General features: G+C 42.0%; 3 protein-coding genes across 5 annotated transcripts; all 3 read left to right on the top strand.

Annotated features, from left to right (window-relative positions):
* Nucleotides 1-133: 133 nt before the first annotated feature.
* LOC111963969 (vacuolar protein sorting-associated protein 29) lies at nucleotides 134-6,204 on the top strand. 2 transcript variants are annotated; one of them, XM_023987581.2, is made up of 5 exons: nucleotides 206-223; nucleotides 1,092-1,103; nucleotides 4,842-5,033; nucleotides 5,160-5,395; nucleotides 5,523-6,204. In XM_023987581.2, the coding sequence occupies exons 1-5, from the start codon at nucleotides 221-223 to the stop codon at nucleotides 5,638-5,640; spliced, it is 561 nt and encodes a 186-aa protein (XP_023843349.1). In that variant the 5' UTR covers nucleotides 206-220; the 3' UTR covers nucleotides 5,641-6,204. The 2 variants fall into 2 exon arrangements, with proteins under 2 accessions (XP_023843350.1, XP_023843349.1); XM_023987582.2 differs by lacking the exon at nucleotides 1,092-1,103 and having other exon boundaries at nucleotides 134-223.
* A 7,411-nt stretch (nucleotides 6,205-13,615) lies between these two features.
* On the top strand, nucleotides 13,616-16,825 carry LOC111963634 (GPN-loop GTPase 3-like). 2 transcript variants are annotated; one of them, XM_023987153.2, is given in 8 exon segments: nucleotides 13,616-13,844; nucleotides 14,329-14,437; nucleotides 14,530-14,697; nucleotides 14,889-15,013; nucleotides 15,137-15,252; nucleotides 15,427-15,523; nucleotides 15,968-16,096; nucleotides 16,268-16,825. In XM_023987153.2, coding segments are annotated over 8 exon segments (855 nt in total). In that variant the 5' UTR covers nucleotides 13,616-13,796; the 3' UTR covers nucleotides 16,331-16,825.
* Nucleotides 16,826-17,082: 257 nt separating this feature from the next.
* Nucleotides 17,083-20,186, top strand: LOC111963970 (actin-related protein 2/3 complex subunit 3-B). The gene is made up of 7 exons (XM_023987583.2): nucleotides 17,083-17,205; nucleotides 17,626-17,725; nucleotides 18,034-18,110; nucleotides 19,290-19,358; nucleotides 19,520-19,646; nucleotides 19,801-19,895; nucleotides 19,974-20,186. Exons 1-7 carry the CDS (start codon nucleotides 17,200-17,202, stop codon nucleotides 20,034-20,036), a joined length of 537 nt encoding a protein of 178 aa, XP_023843351.1. The 5' UTR covers nucleotides 17,083-17,199; the 3' UTR covers nucleotides 20,037-20,186.
* The last annotated feature ends 230 nt before the right edge of the window (nucleotides 20,187-20,416 follow it).

A 20,416-nucleotide genomic window follows, 5' to 3' on the forward strand; every position in this document is an offset into this window, starting at 1 on the left:
TATTTGAAAGGATTCTTTCTCGCTGTTGAAAGATTAGGTCCATATTTTTCGAAAACCGTATTGCATTAGATTAGATTCCACTTTTCTCACATGAGCGTGTCCTACATTGGAATCCGTAGGATTGCTCGGCATTCATTGGCTGATTGCATGAAAGTTGTCACTGCTTACGTCAATACGCGTAGCTGCTTCCTGAAGCTTAGCAGATCCAGCAAAATAGAAGATGGTAAGTCTGAAAAGACAGTAAATATTAGATTTCGAGGCTTATTTATGTTTCGTGAACATTACTTGTATGAAGACGTGAGCACTAGCCTTGTTACCGTAAAATCTACCTCTAGATCCCGGTAAATAAAACTTGTGAAGTCTGTTGGTCTGCWAAGTTAGCTAGCTACGATCACATGACAGTTGAAAATGTGATCTGAATAAGCATCATACCTCAAAACACCACCTGTATTRGGTTGTACTTTAAGTTTGTCATTATTTGTTCGTTTTTGCAAATCTGTCTGATGAGCTTGCTCGAGTAGCTAGCTAACGTTATTTAATTACCTTCTCAAATTGTTAGCAAACTTCAGACAGTAGCTAACTAGTCAGAAATGCTAGCTAGCTTGTGATTTTCAAAAACAAAATCTGGTTTAAGTAACGTTACCACACCATGTGCTTTACACATCACAGTTATCTACGAATATAAATTCAGTAATGTGCGTTTTTGTATTTGTTTGATTTGAACTTTATGGCCCTTTTAACGTTTTGTGTRAGTGCACCAACCAAACGTTAGTGCTTGGTAGGGACACTTCATCACTCACACTCTCTAGTTTTGATATAACCTGCAACCCACTAACAATTAAGGCGATTTACTATTGTCACCTAGCTAACACTTCTTATTTGTTATGAATATTTCATTACTTTATTCATCCACTTTTAATTTATAATTTCAGTTTTCACTCTTGTCCCTTGTTCTTTTTTCCTTTCCAATCTTTGACCATGCMTCATGTAAATCTCTCCACGCACATCCTGCTTTCCACCCCTTTCACCCACCACTCCCTTCCCACCCTCCCAACACTCCCTGTCTCCAATCAACCTCTGCTTGTATTCAGGCTGTTCACCGGGTAAGTGCCCCGCTCTCTGTGTTGGATCTTGTCCTCTGCCCGTTCTGTAGGCTTGTTTTGCGGGGGGAGATGGCTGTCATAGTAACACTCCACACCTCACTATTCTCTGCAGGTTAGGCCTATAATGATTCCCTAATAGCAAATAGATCTTAATTTATTGCATTCATCCACTAACACACATAGACACTTAGAATGCTGCATTCCATTCAGGTGAGAATATTGAGCAATTCTGAWTTTTTTTATTTATCAGTAARCACATTTCCCTCCACAGTTTTTATGTGAGTAAAGTAGCAACGGTCATCAAAATTGTCAAAGGTTTTAAAATAATTCTAATAAATGCAATAGTTGGAAAATGGATAAAGATACTCCAAGCCGTTTAATTGTTTTTAATCCATCAGATATTTACTGAATTATAGCACACACAATGTTTACWGGCAAGGACAAATAATGAATTGCGTTCAGGGATTGTCAGATATCACTTTTTTATTTATAGAATGCACTGAAATATACTTTTTCTAATGGTATCAGGTAATAAAAAATAGTGTTAAAAATAAAGACAATTATTTGTGCCTAATTTGCATAAATACAAGTAACCATTATCCATAATAATCTCATCATGTTGGCCATCCTACCAGCACTGTATCTGCGAGCTTTTGGCAAGAGCGCAGGTGCTAAAACCAGCCTAGGCACATTTGCTATTTAACACAACAGTTTTTGTGACAAAATTATCGGTATAGTTGAAAATGCGATCGAAGCGCATTGAACTTTAGATTTTTATTCAGTACATGAAAACTTAAGTGAAAACGTGCATTTTGTGTGCACTACGTCTACGTCATCACACACTGAATTTTGTTGGAAACCCAACTGGTGGGAAAATGCATTTTTATGCGGATTTTAGAATATTCGCATGAAATCTGTCGCCAATTGGATGGAAACCTAGCTAGTAACCACATTTCCATCCTGTTTTTATGCGAGTAAAGTCATACTGTATATTAAAAGAAAAATCACAACAGCTGTGATGGAAACAGGAAGTTCCCGTACAATTTCACTAATTGGATGGAAACCTACAGTTGAAGTCGGAAGTTTACATACACTTAGGTTGGAGTCATTAAAARTCGTTTTTTCAACCACTCCACAAATATCTTGTTAACAAACTATAGTTTTGGCAAGTCGGTTAGGACATCTACTTTGTGCATGACACAAGTCATTTTTCCAACAATTGTTTACAGACAGATTATTTCACTTATAATTCACTGTACCACAATTCCAGTGTCTCAGAAGTTTACATACACTAAGTTGYCTGTGCCTTTAAACAGATTGGAAAATGGCTTTAGAAGCTTATGATAGGCTAATTGACATCATTTGAGTCAATTGGAGGTGTACCTGTGGATGTATTTCCAGGCCTACCTTCAAACTCAGTGCCTCTTTGCTTGACATCATGGGAAAATCAAAGGAAATCAGCCAAGACCCCAGAAAAAAATTGTAGACATCCACAATTCTGGTTCATCCTTGGGKGCAATTTCCAAACGCCTGAAGGTACCAAGTTCATCTGTACAAACAATAGTACGCAAGTATGAACACCATGGGACCACGCAGCCGTCATACCGCTCAGGAAGGAGACGCGTTCTGTCTCCTAGAGATGAACGTACTTTGGTGCGGAAAGTGCAAATCAATCCCAGAACAACAGCAAAGGACCTTGTGAAGATGCTGGAGGAAACAGGTACAGAAGTATCTATATCCAAAGTAAAATGAGTCCTATATCGACATAATCTGAAAGGCTGSCCAGCAAGGAAGAAGCKACTGCTCCAAAACCGCTATAAAAAAGCCAGACAACGGTTTGCAACTGCACATGGGGACAAATATTGTACTTTTTGGAGAAATGTCCTCTGGTCTGATGAAACAAAAACAACTGTTTGGCCATAATGACCATCCTTAGGTTTAGAGGAAAAAGTGGGAGGCTTGCGAGCCAAAGAACACCATCCCAACCGTGAAGCACAGGGGTGGCAGTATCATGTTGTGGGGGTGCTTTGCTGCAGGAGGGACTGGTGCACTTCACAAAATAGATGGCATCATGAGGCAGGAAAATTATGTGAATATATTGAAGGAACATCTCAAGACATCAGTTAGGAAGTTAAAGCTTGGTCGCAAATGGGTCTTCCAAATGGACAATGACCCCAAGCATACCTCCAAAGTTGTGGCAAAATGGCTTAAGGACAACAAAGTCAAGGTATTGGAGTGGCCATCACAAAGCCCTGACCTCAATAACATAAAAAATGTGTGGGCAGAACTGAAAAGCGGTGCGAGCAAGGAGGCCTACAAACCTGACTCAGTTACACCAGCTCAGTCAGGAGGAATGGGCCAAAATTCACCCAACTTATTGTGGGAAGCTTGTGGAAGGCTACCCGGAACGTTTGACCCAAGTTAAACAATTTAAAGGCAATGCTACCAAATACTAATTGACTGTATGTAAACTTCTGACCCACTGGGAATGTGATGAAAGAAAGTAAAGCTAAATTAAATCATTCTCTATTATTATTCTGACATTTCACATTATTAAAATAAAGTGGTGATCCTAACTGACCTAAGGCGGAATTTTTACTAGGATTAAATGTCAGGAATTGTGAAAAACTCAGTTGAAATGTATTTGGCTAAGGTGTATGTAAACTTCCGACTTCAACTGTAGCTATAGTCTGTGATTATGGAGTTTGGATGCACTGACCTTTTGGGCTGGTTTCATGGTGATGTAGGATGACTTTTCTGATGTCTGATTGTGGTGTGGGAAAATCAATAAACTTTTCTTGTTTGGGCATTCTGAGTGGCACAGAGGTCTAAGGCACTACATCGCAGTGCTTGAGGTGTCATACAGACCTGGGTTCGATCCCAGGCTGTGTTACAGCCGGCCGTGACCGGGAGACCTATAAGACGGCGCACAATTGGGCCAGCGTCGTCCGGGTTAGGGGAGGGTTTGACCMTCCGGGGTTTACTTGTCCCATCATGCTCTAGTGACTCCTTGTGGCAGGTCGGGAGCCTGCAAGCTGACCTCGGTTGCCAACTGGACGGTGTTTCCTCCGACACATTGGTGCGGCTGGCTTCCAGGTTAAGCGAGCAATGCGGCTGGCAGGGTCGTGTTTCGGAGGATGCATGGCTCTCGACCTTCGCCTTTCCCGAGTCCGTAGGGGAGTTGCAGGGATGGGACAAGACTGTATCTACCAATTGGCTATCATGAAAAAGGGGTAAAAGTTCCAAAAATAAACCACTTTTCTTGTTTGTCTGAAACGAGGCTTATTTTGATTAGTCGCGGGTCAGACAAACTGATCCAAACATGGGGATAGCCTTGTCCCTAAGGAGACAAGAAGCTTTAGTCCTTGACCAAATTGGCAAAACACAATCTTCTCTTTCAGCGCTAATTACGATGGAGTATTGATATACCCTACCTAAGAGAACATACAATTATAGTAAAGCAAAAAAAGTGATCATCCAACTCAATGACCAATGTTGTGGTATTTTTTTATGATGAATTGATATTCAATACAACAGACTTGTTGAAAATGTGCAAGTCACATGTTGAATTTCAATTAATTTCCTGAGTTGACTGAGCTGAAATGGTATAGATTCCAAACTTAATGTCACCCTAATTGACAGCCTACATTTCGTAAGTATGACTGAGCCCCCTCCCGTAACTGTTGCTAACATAAATACTGTTGCTAACATAACTCTCCATCCACTGTTTGATGACAGTTGGTCCTGGTGTTAGGTGACCTGCACATTCCCCACCGATGCAACACCCTACCAGCCAAGTTCAAGAAGCTGCTAGTGCCAGGCAAAATCCAGCACATCCTCTGTACAGGCAACCTTTGCACCAAGGAGAGCTATGACTACCTGAAGACCCTGGCTGGGGATGTACACATCGTCAGGGGAGACTTTGATGAGGTTTTTGTATCTGCTTCCCTTCTGCTTTATTACATGATCCATTATCTTGAAACTTATATGTAATCCTTTAATGGGTTAGAACAGTGGATGAACTGTAGTGTGTTTTTGGCCTTCTCTGCCCTACAGAACCTGAACTACCCGGAGCAGAAGGTGGTGACGGTGGGTCAGTTTAAGATCGGCCTGATCCATGGGCACCAGGTGATCCCCTGGGGGGACATGGCAAGCCTGGCTCTGCTGCAGAGGCAGCTTGACGTCGACATCCTCATCTCTGGACACACGCACAAGTTTGAGGCCTTCGAAAACGAGAACAAGTTCTACATCAACCCCGGCTCAGCAACTGGAGCCTACAACGCACTGGAAAGGTAATGGAGGCATTTTACAGATTAAGCCGTTCACATATTTATTGGGTCATTTAGCAGGTGACTTGGTAAGTTGCTAACCGCTAGCATTAAACTGAGCCTTCCTCTCTTTTGTTTGGTTTCTCCTCAGCAACATCATCCCATCCTTTGTATTGATGGACATCCAAGCATCCACAGTGGTGACGTACGTCTACCAGCTCATCGGAGATGACGTAAAAGTGGAAAGGATTGAGTACAAGAAATCCTAAAACCAGGGCAGTAGGGGGTTCTGTTGTTCACTAAGCGTATCGTTTCATTCCTTTCTACCTGCAGCTCCAACTACGTCACCATTAATGCTTGACTTGGGCAGGAGCTAACCCGGAGCTGAGTATCTGCACCTCAAATGTTCTATTGCTTGAGCTCCTGTTCCTCTTATAGAATAATAGCGCCAAAGTATTGTAGAGCTCCTGCACCTATATATAAACAGTACCAGCACACAACATGAATACTGGAACCTATTTCAGTCCAATTCGAGCACTGGTCACCACAATGCTAATGCTGTACCATAACTGTTTGCCACTTAACTCTATAAAGAAATGTATAATATTGTTTATTTCATCAGCATTTGCTTGTGTTCGACCCATCATCTGGTGTCTGTAGAGAATGCCATAAGGTCACGAGTTTGCCTAATGTCATTAAAATAAATATTTTTTATTTTACGTATTGGGATGTAAAATGTCCTGTAATTACGTGTAACTCCATGGCCTTTATCTTCCTGTAGTGGACCTTCTCTCACTCATTTTCCCCACAATAAAAATCCCATTTCACTTTCAGCCACTTGTTGTTATTAAGTTGTAAGACTAACACCTATAGAAAATGTCACCACGTGTAAAAACACTGTGACAACAAATGAGCGTTGCTGTCATGTATCCCATAAGTTAGTGAATTAGTCATCTCCCCCATGAACAGTGAGCTCATGCATTCACTCATCTCCTCTAACTCCAGGTCATCTTCCCACTGGTTGAACCCTGATGACAAAGGCACAGATATAAACATGGCATAATTTAGGTTAGAACAAATATTGTGCAATACTAAAGCTTCAATAACTGCCCTGAGCGCTTTCAAACAAACAGTGCCTTCGGAAAGTATTCAGACCCCTTGACTTTTTCCACATTTTGTTACATTACAGCCTTGTTCTAAAATGGATTAAATTACCAAATTTCCTCAGCAATCTACACACAATACCCCATAATGACAAAGCAAAAAGTTATTTTTAGAAATTTAGCAAATGTATTAAAAACAGATACCTTATTTACAATAAGTATTCAGACCCTTTGCTATGAGACTCAAAATTGAGCTCAGGTGCATCCTGTTTTCATTGATCATCCTTGAGATGTTTCTACAACTTGATTGGAGTCCACCTGTGGTGAATTGAATTGATTGGACATGATTTGGAAAGGCACACACCTGTCTATATAAGGTCCCACAGTTGACAGTGCATTTCAGAGCAAAAAAACAAGCCATGAGGTCGAAGGAATTGTCCGTAGAGCTCCGAGACAGGATTGTGTCGAGGCACAGATCGAGTCTCACAGCAAAGGGTCTGAATACTTATGTAAATAAGGTATGATGAAACTGGCTCTCATGAGGACCGCCACAGGAAAGGAAGACCAAGAATTACCTCTGCTGCAGAGGATAAGTTCGTTAGCGTTACCAGCCTCAGAAATTGCAGCCCAAATAAATGCTTCACAGAGTTCAAGTAACAGACACATCTCAACATCAACTGTTCAGAGGAGACTGTGAATCAGGCCTTCATGGTCGAATTGCTGCGAAGAAACCACTACGAAAGGACACCAATAAAAATAAGAGACTTGCTTGGGCCAAGAAATACAAGCAATGGACATTAGACTGGTGGAAATCTGTCCTTTGGTCTTATGAGTCCAAATTTGAGAATTGTCTTTGTGAAACGCAGAGTAGGTGAATGGATGATCTCCACATGTGTGGTTCCCACCGTGAAGCATGGAGGAGGAGGTGTGATGGTGCTTTTCTGGTGACAATGTCAGTGATTTATTTAGAATTTACGGCACACTTAACCAGCATGGCTACCACAGCATTCTGCAGCGATACACCATCCCTTTTGGTTTGCGCTTAGTGGGACTATCATTTGTTTTTCATCAGGACAATGACCCAACACACCTCCAGGCTGTGATGAAGATGGGTAAACCCTTGAATGAGTAGGTGTGTCCAAACTTTTGACTGGGTCTGTGTATATATACTGAACAAAATGATTAAACAAAACATGCAACATTTTCAAAGATTTTACTGAGTTACAGCTCATTTGAGGAAATCAGTCAATTGAAATAAATTAATTAGGCCCTAATCTATGGATTTCACATGATTGGGAATACAGATATGCATCTGTTAGTCACAGATATCTTAAAATAACTCACAATGGGCTTCTGGATCTCGTCATGAATTGCCATCGATAAAATGCAATTGTGTTCGTTGTCTGTAGCTTATGCCTGCCCATAACCCCGTTACTGGCTCAAATAGCAGACCAATCAGCCTGTTACCAACCCTTAGTAAACTTCTGGAAAAAATTGTGTTTGACCAGATACAATTCTAATTTAAAGTAAACAAAATGACAACAGACTTTCAGCATGCTTATAAGGAAGGACATTCAACAAGCACAGCACTTACACAAATTATTGATGATTGGCTGAGAGAAATTGATAATTTTGTAGGGGCTGTTTTGTTAGACTTCAGTGGGGCTTTTGACATTATCGATCATAGTCTGCTGCTGGAAAAACTTGTGTTATGGCTTTACACCCCCTGCTATCTTGTGGATAAAGAGTTACTTGTCTAACAGAACAAAGAGGGTGTTCTTTAATGGAAGCCTCTCTAAAATATTCCAGGTGGAATCAGGAATTTCCCAGGGTAGCTGTTTAGGCCCCTTACTTTTTTCAATCTTTATTAACTACATGCCAATGGCTTTGAGCAAAGCCAGTGTGTCTATGTATGCGGATGACTCAACACTATACACGTCAGCTACTACAGCAACTGAAATGACTGAAACACTTAACAAAGAGCTGCAGTTAGTTTCACAATGGGTGGCAAGGAATAAGTTAGTCCTAAATATTTCAAAAACTAAAAGCATTGTATTTGGGACAAATCATTCACTAAACCCTAACTACATTTTGTAAGGAATAATGTGGAAATTGAGCAAGTTGAGGTGACTAAACTGCTTGGAGTAACCCTGGATTGTAAACAGTCATGCTCAAAACATTGATACAACAGTATCTAAGATGTGGAGAAGTCTGTCCATAATAAAGCGRTGCTCTGCCTTCTTAACAACACTATCAACAAGGCAGGTCCTACAGCCATAGTTTTGTCGCACCTAGACTACTGTTCAGTCGGGTGGTCAGGTGCCACAAAGAGGGACTTAGGAAAATTACAATTGGCTCAGAACAGGGCAGCACGGCTGGCCTTTAAAAGTACATGGAGAGCTAACATTAATGAAATGCATGTCAATCTCTCATGGCTCAAAGTGGAAGAGAGATTGACTTCCTCACTACTTGTTTTTGTAAGAAATGTTGACAAGCTGAATATACTGAGCTGTCTGTTTAGACTACTAGCACACAGCCCCAGACACCCATGCATACCCCACAAGACATGCCATCAGAGGTCTCTTCACAAGTCCAGAACAGACTATGGGAGGCGCACAGTACTACACAGAGCCATGACTACATGGAACTCTATTCCACATCAGGTAACTGATGCTAGCAGTAGAATCAYATAAAAAAACAAACGGGTAACAATACACCTTATGGAACAGTGGGGACTGTGAAGAGACACACACAAGCGCTAGCACGCACTCTTCACACACGTATATTGTAATATTGTTATATGGTGGTATTATCAATCACATTTATTTATAAAGCCCTTCTTACATCAGCTGATGTCACAAAGTGCTGTACAGAAACCCAGCCTTAAACCCCAAACAGCAAGCAATGCAGGTGTAGAAGCACAGTGGCTAGGAAAAACTCCCTAGAAAGGCCGGAACCTAGGAAGAAACCTAGAGAGGAACAAGGCTATGAGGGGTGGCCAGTCCTCTTCTCGCTGTGCCGGGTATTATACATTTTGTATTGTAGATGTGTAWTAATGTTATGATGTACTGTTTTATTTTTTGTTTTATATGTAATGTAAGTGCCTTAATGTGTTTGAACCCCAGGAAGAGTAATGGGGATCCCTAATAAATACAAATACAAAATACCATAACCCCACCATGGGTCACTCTGTTCACAACGTTGACATCAGCAAACCACTCGCCCACACAACGCCATACACGTGGTCTTCGGTTGTGAGACCGGTTGGACGTACTGTCAAATTCTCTAAAATTACGTTGTAGGCGGATTATGGTAGAGAAATRAACATTCAATTCTCTGGCAACAGCTCTGGTGGACATTCTTGCAGTCAGAACGCCAATTGCACACTCCCTCAAAACTTGAGACATCTGTGGCATTGTGTTGTGTGACAAACTGCACATTTTAGAGTGGCCTTTTATTGTCCCCAGCACAAGGTGCATGTGTCATCCTGTTTAATCAGCTTCTTGATATGTCACACCTGTCAGGTGGATGGATTATCTTGGCAAATAAGAAATGTTAACTAACAGGGATCTAAACAAATTTGTGCACAAAATGTTTGTGCGTAGTGAAAATGTCTGGGATCTCTCATTTCAGCTCATGGAACATGGGACCAACACTTTACATGTTGCGTTTATATTTTTGTTTAGTATCTGTCACAGATACCTTTAAAAAAGGTAGGGGCGTGGATCAGAAAACCAGTCAGTATCTGGTGTGACCACCATTTGCCTCATGCAGCACGACACATCTCCTTTTCACAGAGTTGATCAGGTTGTGGATTGTAGCCTGTAGACTGTTCTCCCACTCCTATTCAATGACTGTGCAAAGTTGCCGGATATTAGTGGGAACTGGAACACGCTGTTCTACACATCTACACGTCGATCGAGAGCATCCCAAATACCATAACCCCACCGCCACCATGGGGCACTCTGTTCACAACGTTGACATCAGCAAACCACTGACCAGTCAGGTCAAGACTCTGGTGAGGATGACAAGCACGCAGATGAGCTTCCCTGAGATGGTTTCTGACAGTTTGTACAAAACCGCAGTTTTATCAGCTGTCCGGGTTGCTGGTCTCAGACGATCTCGCAGGTAAAGAAATCGGATGTGGAGTTCCTGGGCTGGCGTGGTTACATGTGGTCTGTGGTTCAAATCAAATCAAATCAAACGTTATTTGTCACATGGGCCCGAATACAACAAGTGTAGACTTTACCGTGAAATGTTTACTTTACAAGCCCTTAACCAACAGTGTAGTTCAAGAAGAGTTAAGAAAATATTTACCAAGTAGACTAAAATAAAAAGCAATAATTAAAAGGTAACACAATAAGAATAACAATAATGAGGTTATATACAGGGGGCACCGGTACCGAGTCAGTGTGCGGGGGTACAGGTTAGTTGAGGTAATTTGTACATGTAGGTGGGGGTGAAGTGACTATGCATGATAATAAACAGTGAGTAGCATCAGTGTACAAAAGGGGGAGGGGGTCAATGTAAATTTTCTGGTGGCGATTTTATTAATTGTTCGGCAGTCTTATGGCTTGGGGGTAGAAGCTGTTGAGGTGCCTCTTGGTCCTAGACTTGGCGCTCCGGTACCGCTTGCCGCGTGGTAGCAGAGAAAATAGTCTATAACTTGGGTGACTGGAGTCTCTGACAATTTTATGGGCTTTCCTCTGACACCGCCTATTATATAGGTCCTGGATGGCAGGAAGCTTAGCCCCAGTGATGTACTGTGCCGTTCGCACGACCCTCTCTAGTGCCTTACAGTCAGATGCCGAGCAGTTGCCATACCAGGCGGTGATGCAACCGGTCAGGATGCTCTTGATGGTGCAGCTGTAGAACCTTTTGAGGATCTGTGGACCCATGCCAAATCTTTTCAGTCTCCTGAGGGGGAAAAGGTTTTGTCGTGCCCTCTTCACAACTGTCTTGGTATGTTTGGACCATGATAGTTTGTTGGTGATGTGGACACCAAGGAACTTGCAACTCTCGACTCACTCCACTACAGCCCCGTCGATGTTAATGGGGGCCTGTTCGGCCCGCCTTTTCCTGTAGTCCACGATCCTTAGTCTTGCTCACATTGAGGGAGAGGTTGTTGTCCTGGCACCACACTGCCAGTTCTCTGACCTCCTCCCTATAGGCGGGCTCATCGTTGTCGGTGATCAGGCCTACCACTGTTGTGTCGTCAGCAAACGTAATGATGGTGTTGGAGTCGTGTTTGACCACGCAGTCGTGGGTGAACAGGTAATACAGAAGGGGACTAAGTACACAACCCCGAGGGGCCCCAATGTTAAGGATCAGCGTGGAAGATGTGTTGTTGCCTACTCTTACCACCTGGGGGCGGGCCGTCAGGAAGTTCAGGATCCAGTTGCAGAGGGAGGTGTTTAGTCCCAGAGTCCTTAGCTTAGTGATGAGCTGCGTGGGCACTATGGTGTTGAATGCTGATCTGTAGTCAATGAACAGCATTCTCACATAGGTGTTCCTTTTGTCCAGGTGAGAAAGGGCAGTGTGGAGTGCGATTGAGATTGCATCATCTGTGGATCTGTTGGGGCAGTATGCGAATTGGAGTGGGTCTAGGGTGTCCAGGAGGATGCTGTTGATGTGAGCCATGACCAGCCTTTCAAAGCACTTCATGGCTACCGACGTAACTGCCATGGGGCGGTAATCATTTAGGCAGGTTACCTTCGCTTCCTTGGGCACAGGGACTYTGGTGGTCTGCTTGAAACGTGTAYCTATTACAGACTCTGTCAGGGAGAGGTTGAAAATGTCAGTGAAGACACCTGCCAGTTGGTCTGTGCATGCTTTGAGTACACGTCCTGGTAATCCATCTGGCCCAGCGGCTTTGTGAATGTTGACCTGTTTAAAGGTTTTGTTCACATCGGCTACCGAGAGGGTTATCACACAGTCATCCAGAACAGCTGGTGGTCTCGTGCATGCTTCAGTGTTGCTTGCCTCGAAGCGAGCATAAAAGGCATTTAGCTTGTCTGGTAGGCTCACGTCACTGGGCAGCTGCCGTCTGGGTTTCCCTTTGTAGTCCGTAATAGTTTTCGAGCCCTGCCACATCCGACTAGCTTCAGAGCCGGTGTAGTAGGATTCAATCGTAATCCTGTATTGACGCTTTGCTTGTTTGATGGTTCGTCTGAGGGCATAACGGGATTTCTTATATGCGCCGGATTAGTCCCCGCTCCTTGAAAGCGTCAGCTCTAGCCTTTAGCTCGATGCGGATGTTGCCTGTAATCCATGGCTTCTGGTTGGGATATGTACGTACAGTTACTGTGCATGCACTTCGTCGATGCACTTATTGATGAAGCCGATCAATGCCATTGGATGAATCCCAGGGTGGCAGGTAGCCTAGTGGTTAGAGCGTTGGACTAGTAACCGAAATTGTTGCAAAATTGAATCKCCCAAATCTGTCGTTCTGCCCCTGAACAAGGCAGTTAATCCACTGTTCCTAGGCTGTCATTGAAAATAAGAATTTGTTTTTAACTGACTTGCCTAGTTAAATGAAGGTAAAATAAAATGAAAATAAATTCCAGTCTGTGCAAGCAAAACAGTCCTGTGGTGTAGCATTCTAAAATCAAATGTGATTTGTCCTAAGCACAAGGTACACCTGTGTAATGATCTTGAKGTTTAATCAGCTTCTTGATATGCTACACTGTCAGGTTGATGGCAAAGGAGAAATGCTCACTGACAGGGATGTTAACAAACTTCTGCACAAAATGTTTGTGTATATGGCACATTTCTGGGATGTTTTATTTCAGCTGAAACATGGGACCAACACTTTACATGTTGCGTTTATATTTAGATATCGGCGCGCAGGTGAAATTSTTCTTCTTCTTCTTTAAGGTTTTATTGGTGGACTTCATCCAAAAAGGTATCCAGGGTGTATCACAACCGGCCGTGATTGGAGTCCCATAGAGCGGCGCACAATTGGCCCAGCGTCGTCCGGGTTTGGCCGGTGTAGGCCGTCATTGTCAATAAGAATTTGTTCTTAACTGACTTGCCTAGTTAAATAAAGGTTACATAAAAAATGTAAAAAAGTTAAAGTTGTATTGCCGCTACAAAAGGCACAATTGTTTGTGCGCATGCGTGAAAATATACCTCTCGCCCTGGTTCGAACGACAGCTTTTGTCCCGAAACAATACCCGTAGTTAGTGAAAGTATTCTGTCTGCAAGCATGTTGGCTGTGCATTTACTCGCGGTCATTGTTTTGCAATATTAGTCTTGAACAATTAAGCGACACTTTTTTTTGTCATTTCAGTCCATGTAGTTTTCGGGATAGGATAGCAGAAATGCCTCGTTATGCTCAACTGGTGATGGGCCCCGCGGGAAGTGGAAAGGTAGCTACTAGATTATAGCTACGTTAGTTAAGTTACGTTATTTATCCACACAGCCTGTTGTGCTGAAATGCTACGGTTATTTTCAGTGGGTAGTTAGCTATTAAACTAGCTAACTAAATAGGTGTTTGTTGGTTGTTCCATGTCGATTCCAAAATGTAGCAAAATGAGCAGGGCTAGGCTAGGTTTGACTATTTTTGCCAATTCACATATCATTAACATATCTAGCGATACCACTTGCTAGATTATTAGTGGGCTAGAGTTGCAACCAACTATTTATATATACACTATTGGTTGCAATTTCAAGGTCTAAACTACTACAGGCATTGCCATTTCAGAAATGCAATTCTAGCACTTTKATAATGTGGTTGTACTGTAGTTGTTACTTGATTTATCCTATTCACTGTTCTCATATCATCATGTATGTTTTTGCCACTGATATTAAAGTCAGCTGTGGTTTATATATATATATCCCGCCTCTCCTCAGAGTACCTACTGCTCTACACTGATCCAGCATGCAGAAGCCATAAACCGCTCTGTACAGGTGGTCAATCTAGACCCAGCCGCTGAACACTTTGATTACCCAGTCATGGCAGGTAAGAAAACCCATCTCTTAGGAGTTCTGATACTGTGATAGTCCTGTTTCTCTAACATTGAGTGGCACTGATGGCCTTTTTCCTACCCTCAGATATCCGGGAGCTCATCATGGTGGATGACGTGATGGAGGATGAGTCACTGAGGTTTGGCCCAAATGGAGGGCTGGTGTTTTGCATGGAGTACTTTGCCAACAACTTTGACTGGCTGGAGGAGAGTCTGGGTCACGTGGAGGACGACTACATACTGTTTGACTGTCCTGGTAAGGTGCTTTTCATAGAGGAGGGCAAGGAACGTGGCCTGGATGATGATGATGATGGAGATTAAGTGAATAATATGGATTGGATTTTGATGTTGACCATGATGGTGATGGCGGTTGAAAAGTTTGTGCTGAAAGTGATGTGGTGAGAATGGTATTGACGACGATGATGACGGTGTTAGTGATGTCTGCAGGTCAAATAGAGCTCTACACACACCTCCCTGTGATGAGGCAGCTGGTAGAGCAGCTCCAGCAATGGGAATTCCGTGTCTGTGGCATCTTCCTGGTGGACTCACAGTTCATGGTGGAGACCTTCAAGGTAATATGTCCTCTGCTAACACATCTTATTTCCAATCCCACGCTGCCTTTTATACAGTCTTTATAATATGCTATAACAGTTGTATTTTAAGTTAATTGCAAAACAATTGTCTCAAAAAAACAGTTCATCTCTGGTATCATGGCTGCGTTGAGTGCCATGGTGTCCTTGGAGATCCCAACAGTCAACATCATGACCAAAATGGACCTGCTCAGTCCCAAGGCCAAGAAGGAAATTGAAAAGTAGGTGTCAGAATTATGGAATTCCTCCTTTTTATGTGTGTATCTGTTGCTGTGGTCTATGTCCATCTGGTTTTATGTCTGTATGTGTGTGTGTTTGGCTCTGAATGCATCCTATGCACAAGCTTAGCGGATCTGTATTGGCTGACACTGACAGATCCCGCTCTCTCCATGCAGGTACCTGGACCCWGACATGTACTCAATGATGGAGGACAACTCTGTCACCATTAGGAGCAAGAAGTTCAAGAAGCTGACCAAAGCCATCTGTGGTTTGGTAAGTTTTATTGTAATTAATCGCATTGTCTGAAAGCTTTCAAAATACACTGAAAACATCCTAAAATACGTCTATACAGCTAAAAACAACAATGCAATGTAAAAACTATTTTGACATTGAGGTTAAAGAAAGTATGCTTTCTTAATTTACCTAATTTTGCTAATCGTTCCTTTCGACAAAATTAAGACGTCAAGGGTCTTGTAACGTTTTTTTGTATGAAAAATCTTTAATTACAGCTTCATTTGAGCAAATTCAGAATTTACAAATAATAATAATAATAATTTAGTGTGTAATTGGTCCTATTTCACACATGTACAATCGTGCTATTAACTCGATTCAATGTTTTTATCGTTTGACAGCCCTATGCCGRACACAACCGTGCATAGAGAGAGGGCAGCATTGGTGTCCATAAATAAGTCATGACCCCTAGTTTGTGTTTTCTAGATTGATGACTACAGCATGGTGAGATTCTTGCCTTTTGATCGCACAGACGAGGAAGGCATCAACATAGTGCTTCAGCACATCGACTTTTCCATACAGTARGGAGAAGACTTGGAGTTCAAAGAGCCAAAGGTAAATACAAAACAAATACACTACTTTGTGGACTGAAATGTAGGCTTAGCCCTAGAGGTTAGTAGAGCAGACTAACTCTAATCCTGTTTTGGGAAATAATGTACTAAGTTACTAAATCGACTCCAACTAACCAATACCTTTCACTCACTCTCCTTTTTTCTCTCTCCTAAGGAGCCTGACGAGGAGCCAGACAACACAAATTATGATGATTTCTTCCAGGACAAAGAGGACTGAGATGGTATACATTACAAAATATTAAATGCACCTGCTCTTTCCATGACAGACTGAATCCAGGTGAATCCAGGTGAAAGCTATGATCCTTTATTGATGTCACTTAAATTAYTGTAGATGAAGGGGAGGAGACGGGTAATAGYAGGATTTTTAAGCCTTAAGATAATTGAGACATGGATTGTGTATGTGTGCCATTCAGAGGGTGAATGGGCAAGGAAACAGATTTTAAGTGCCTTTGAACGGGGTATGGTAGTAGGTGCCAGGCGCACCGGTTTGTGTCAAGAACTGAAACGCTGCTGGGTTTTCACACTCAACAGTTTCCCATATGTATCGATAAAGGTCCTCCACCCAAATGACATCCAGCCAACTTGACACAACTGTGGGAAGCATTGGAGTCAACATGGGCCAGCATCCCTGTGGAACGCTTTCGAGTCCATGCCKGACGAATTGAGTCTGTTCTGAGGGAAAAAGGGGGGTGCAACTCAATATTAGGAAGGTGTTCTCAATTTCACCCAATCCCTCCCCATCCCTGTCTGTGAAGCACCACCACGTGACCTGTTGGTTTTTGACTGTAAGCAGAATTTAATGGAAATTAAGAAAACGTTTCTTGTTGAATATCTGGATTATGTTTTTGTAATTAAACTATTGTAAAACAACGTTTTGACATTTATTGCGATGAAAATGGTGATCAGTTGCGCCACCCTGTGGTCATTCATTTATTGTACACACCGCGTCTCTYTTCGTTGGTCTATTTCCTGTCAATTCTGTTGGGTGGGACAGGCGGAAGCAGCAGCACTAGTAGCAGTAGTGTCCTGACAAACGCWTACATTTTTAGTTTGCTGGGGCTGAAAGATTTACATTAATCTCTCAAAATGCCGGTAAGTAAATAAKATATTATGACCACTTCTTAAATGAACTACCTTTAAGTGTGTTCGCTGAAATGTAATTATTTATGTCTTCCCCAATCTGTATCGACCGTAGCATTTTCTAGTTAGCTAACGTTAGTCATTTCAGTCTAACAATAATGCTTTGGATCACCCAAAATAACGTGGCAACGAAATTGTAAAAATATTGGTCTGTAGTTGCCAATTGAATGAAAACCGGTAAAATAGAGACATGTTAATTTATGCAACCAATGGAGTTAGTTGTTTGGTGGGTTTAGCTGCTAGCTAATCTGCTAGTTTAGTAGCTATAGCTCTGACCGCTATCCAGTAGAGTGTTGTCGTTTTCATTTTGTCAGAAAGATAATCTCATGGTCATCATTATATATGCATCAACTGTTTCATTTTCCTTTGCAGGCGTATCACTCTGGCTTGATGGATGGGGACACCAAGATGGTGGGGAACATGGCTATGCTGCCACTAAAAACCCAATTCAAGGGCCCTGCAGCGAAAGAGAGTATGTTTCAGCTAGCAAACGTAACAATTTATTGACCAACTTTAAAGAACTGGTGTTGACGTTCCTAATTTACCATACTCCATCCATGGGGTTTAGAAAATAGCCTACAAGAATGTACAAAGTTCTTGTGTGATATGAAGAAGTTTTAGATATCCTACTTTCTTGAATTCCACTTGACTGGTTGCCTGGTGGTGCATGTTGCTTACTTATTAGGTGCCATGAGTCACTCAAGTGTTTATTCTCTTTATTTTGAAGAACTTGGCCAGCATCCCCTAACTTCCTCTATTTTCAACTTGTCTTTGTTTCAGCCAAAGATTCAGACATCATTGAGGAGGCCATCTACTATTTCAAAGCTAATGTCTTCTTTAAGAATTATGAAATCAAGGTACGGCAACATTGAAATGTGCAATTTTTTTGCAAAATGGTGACTGTTAAAAATGGAAGTGGTCATCTGCTATTTATGGAATGCTGTCTGAGTATAATAGAGTAGACTACATGTTATAAGGAAGTTAATGTTTTTACAGTACCTCCCCCCTTTCTACAGTGGTTTGGCTTGTGTACCTCCCCCCTTTCTAGAGTGGTTTGGCTTGTGGTATTCCGCATGCCCCAGCCTGCTTCTCTGAATATTGCCCTTGGCAATAGTCTTCTCATAGCTCTGTTAGCAGCGCTTAGTTAGGCAGTGACTAAAACTAGGATCTGCTCTCATACACCCATAGACAAGCAGTACTCAAACTTTTTGATAGCAAATTCKACAGGGACCCTTCATAATCGGAACATAACTCGAGCGAATATAAGGAGTTTTACTATGACTTCGGCAGTTCGGGAACATTTTAAAAGCCCGCCTTTTGCCATAGAYAGAACCTTTTGCAAATTTCCTGCAATTCTACTAATTTTGTCATGGAGCAGAAAGAAAACTTTGCTGTTTTATAAAATAAACAAATATTGGGGGAATAAAAAGTATCAAATGTATAATTGGAGTACTGTAGTGGATACCAATATCCCTGTGAGCCTCCTAGGCCCATGTTGCCCAGGGTTAAAGGGATTCTCCAGTYCTTTTGTATACTTTCTAGGCAGTAGTTCTGAAAGTAGCGCCCACAAGCTAAAAGTGGAGGYAAATTACAAGTACATATTGTATTTGATAAATAAAAWTTGATTCCGTTTWWYWAAAAAAWTTGAWAKGAGATTAAAACGTAATGAATTGAAGGTTATTTGCCGTTGAAAAAAGATAAATGTACCGTTTTTAGGTTGTCATATTGGGTGTGGTAGGGTCATGAGGAAAATGGGGTCCCCCAGAAATTCTGTCAGGAAAAAGTGGTCTCAAGCTGAAAGTTTGAAAACCATTGCTCTAAACTTATTCCACTGATCCCTTGGAATTTGTTTTCTGTTAGTAATATTTTGTAAATATAAAAAAGTATTTTGAGTCTGGGAACCCCTGCCTGAGACAACCCTGGACACAGCATGTTGACAACAGATACAGTATTCTCATTACTATGGACTTAAGTCCGTCGGTCACAAGGCCTGGTGTATCATTGGAGTTATCAACCTGTTTTTTTTCTCTCCCCAGAATGAGGCAGACAGGACACTGATCTACGTCACCCTGTACATTTCTGAATGCCTGAAGAAGCTACAGAAGGTAACAAAATCGAATTAATTGATTGCCAACAGGCTTTTCTAATAAAGTAAATAGCTATTGATTCCAAATGACCCCCTCCCTTAGTGATATGGAATGTTGGGTCCTCTGAACATTAGCCTCTGAACTCCCCTCCTGAATTCTTATGTGATGTTTATTTGCAGTGCAGCTCCAGGGGTCAGGGAGAGAAGGAGATGTACACCCTGGGCATCACCAACTTCCCCATCCCTGGAGAACCTGGTTTCCCTCTCAACGCCATGTATGCAAAGCCCAGCAACAAGCAGGAAGAAGGTAAGGAACTACAGTAATAACATTTCATCTTTTCAGTATTAGTAACACTATTGAGTAGACTGATAGAGGTGCCACACTAACAGTACATTAGTGTTTTAGGCTGCACTGTATAGTAATTAAATACCCCCCCCCCCCCGTGGTTTTTCCTGATCAGAGACCATGAGGGCGTACCTGCAGCAGATCCGCCAGGAGACGGGGCTGAGGCTATGTGACCGTGTGTTTGACCCACAGACAGATAAACCCAGCAAGGTGAGACATCCGACCGCTCCTGTCACAAATTTTTTGTATGGATTGATGGACTAACCCTGACTGTGACCTCTTTTTCAGTGGTGGGTGTGCTTTGTTAAGAAACAGTTCATGAACAAAAGCCTGTCYGCTCCTGGACAGTAGATAACTAGGAACTAAACTAGTGCAAGGCAGATGGATTTTTGTGCCTCCAAGATGATTTTATACTGAAGAGTACATGGACATGCTGTTGTCGGGTGGCTTCTTTGATCATGTTAAGCGATTGCTTAATGCAATAAAACATTTATGAAAACATGTCTCGGTTGGTCTCTTACACAATCAAGGAAGAGTGGTTACATTGTCAAACATGAAGATATTACCGTTTTAAAAACTTTATTGGGCTCAAGTTAAACAATGTGGGTGTAAAAACCTGTGATTTCACAACTCATGCCAGTCCTCACTCCACACAGGTGAATAGGTATAACTATTGGTACTATCAGTTAAATAAACTATTGAGCTACAAGTCTTATTGCTTGTTCTAACAA

This window comes from Salvelinus sp. IW2-2015, linkage group LG5, assembly GCF_002910315.2.
Source record: "Salvelinus sp. IW2-2015 linkage group LG5, ASM291031v2, whole genome shotgun sequence".
Taxonomy (NCBI): domain Eukaryota; kingdom Metazoa; phylum Chordata; class Actinopteri; order Salmoniformes; family Salmonidae; genus Salvelinus; species Salvelinus sp. IW2-2015.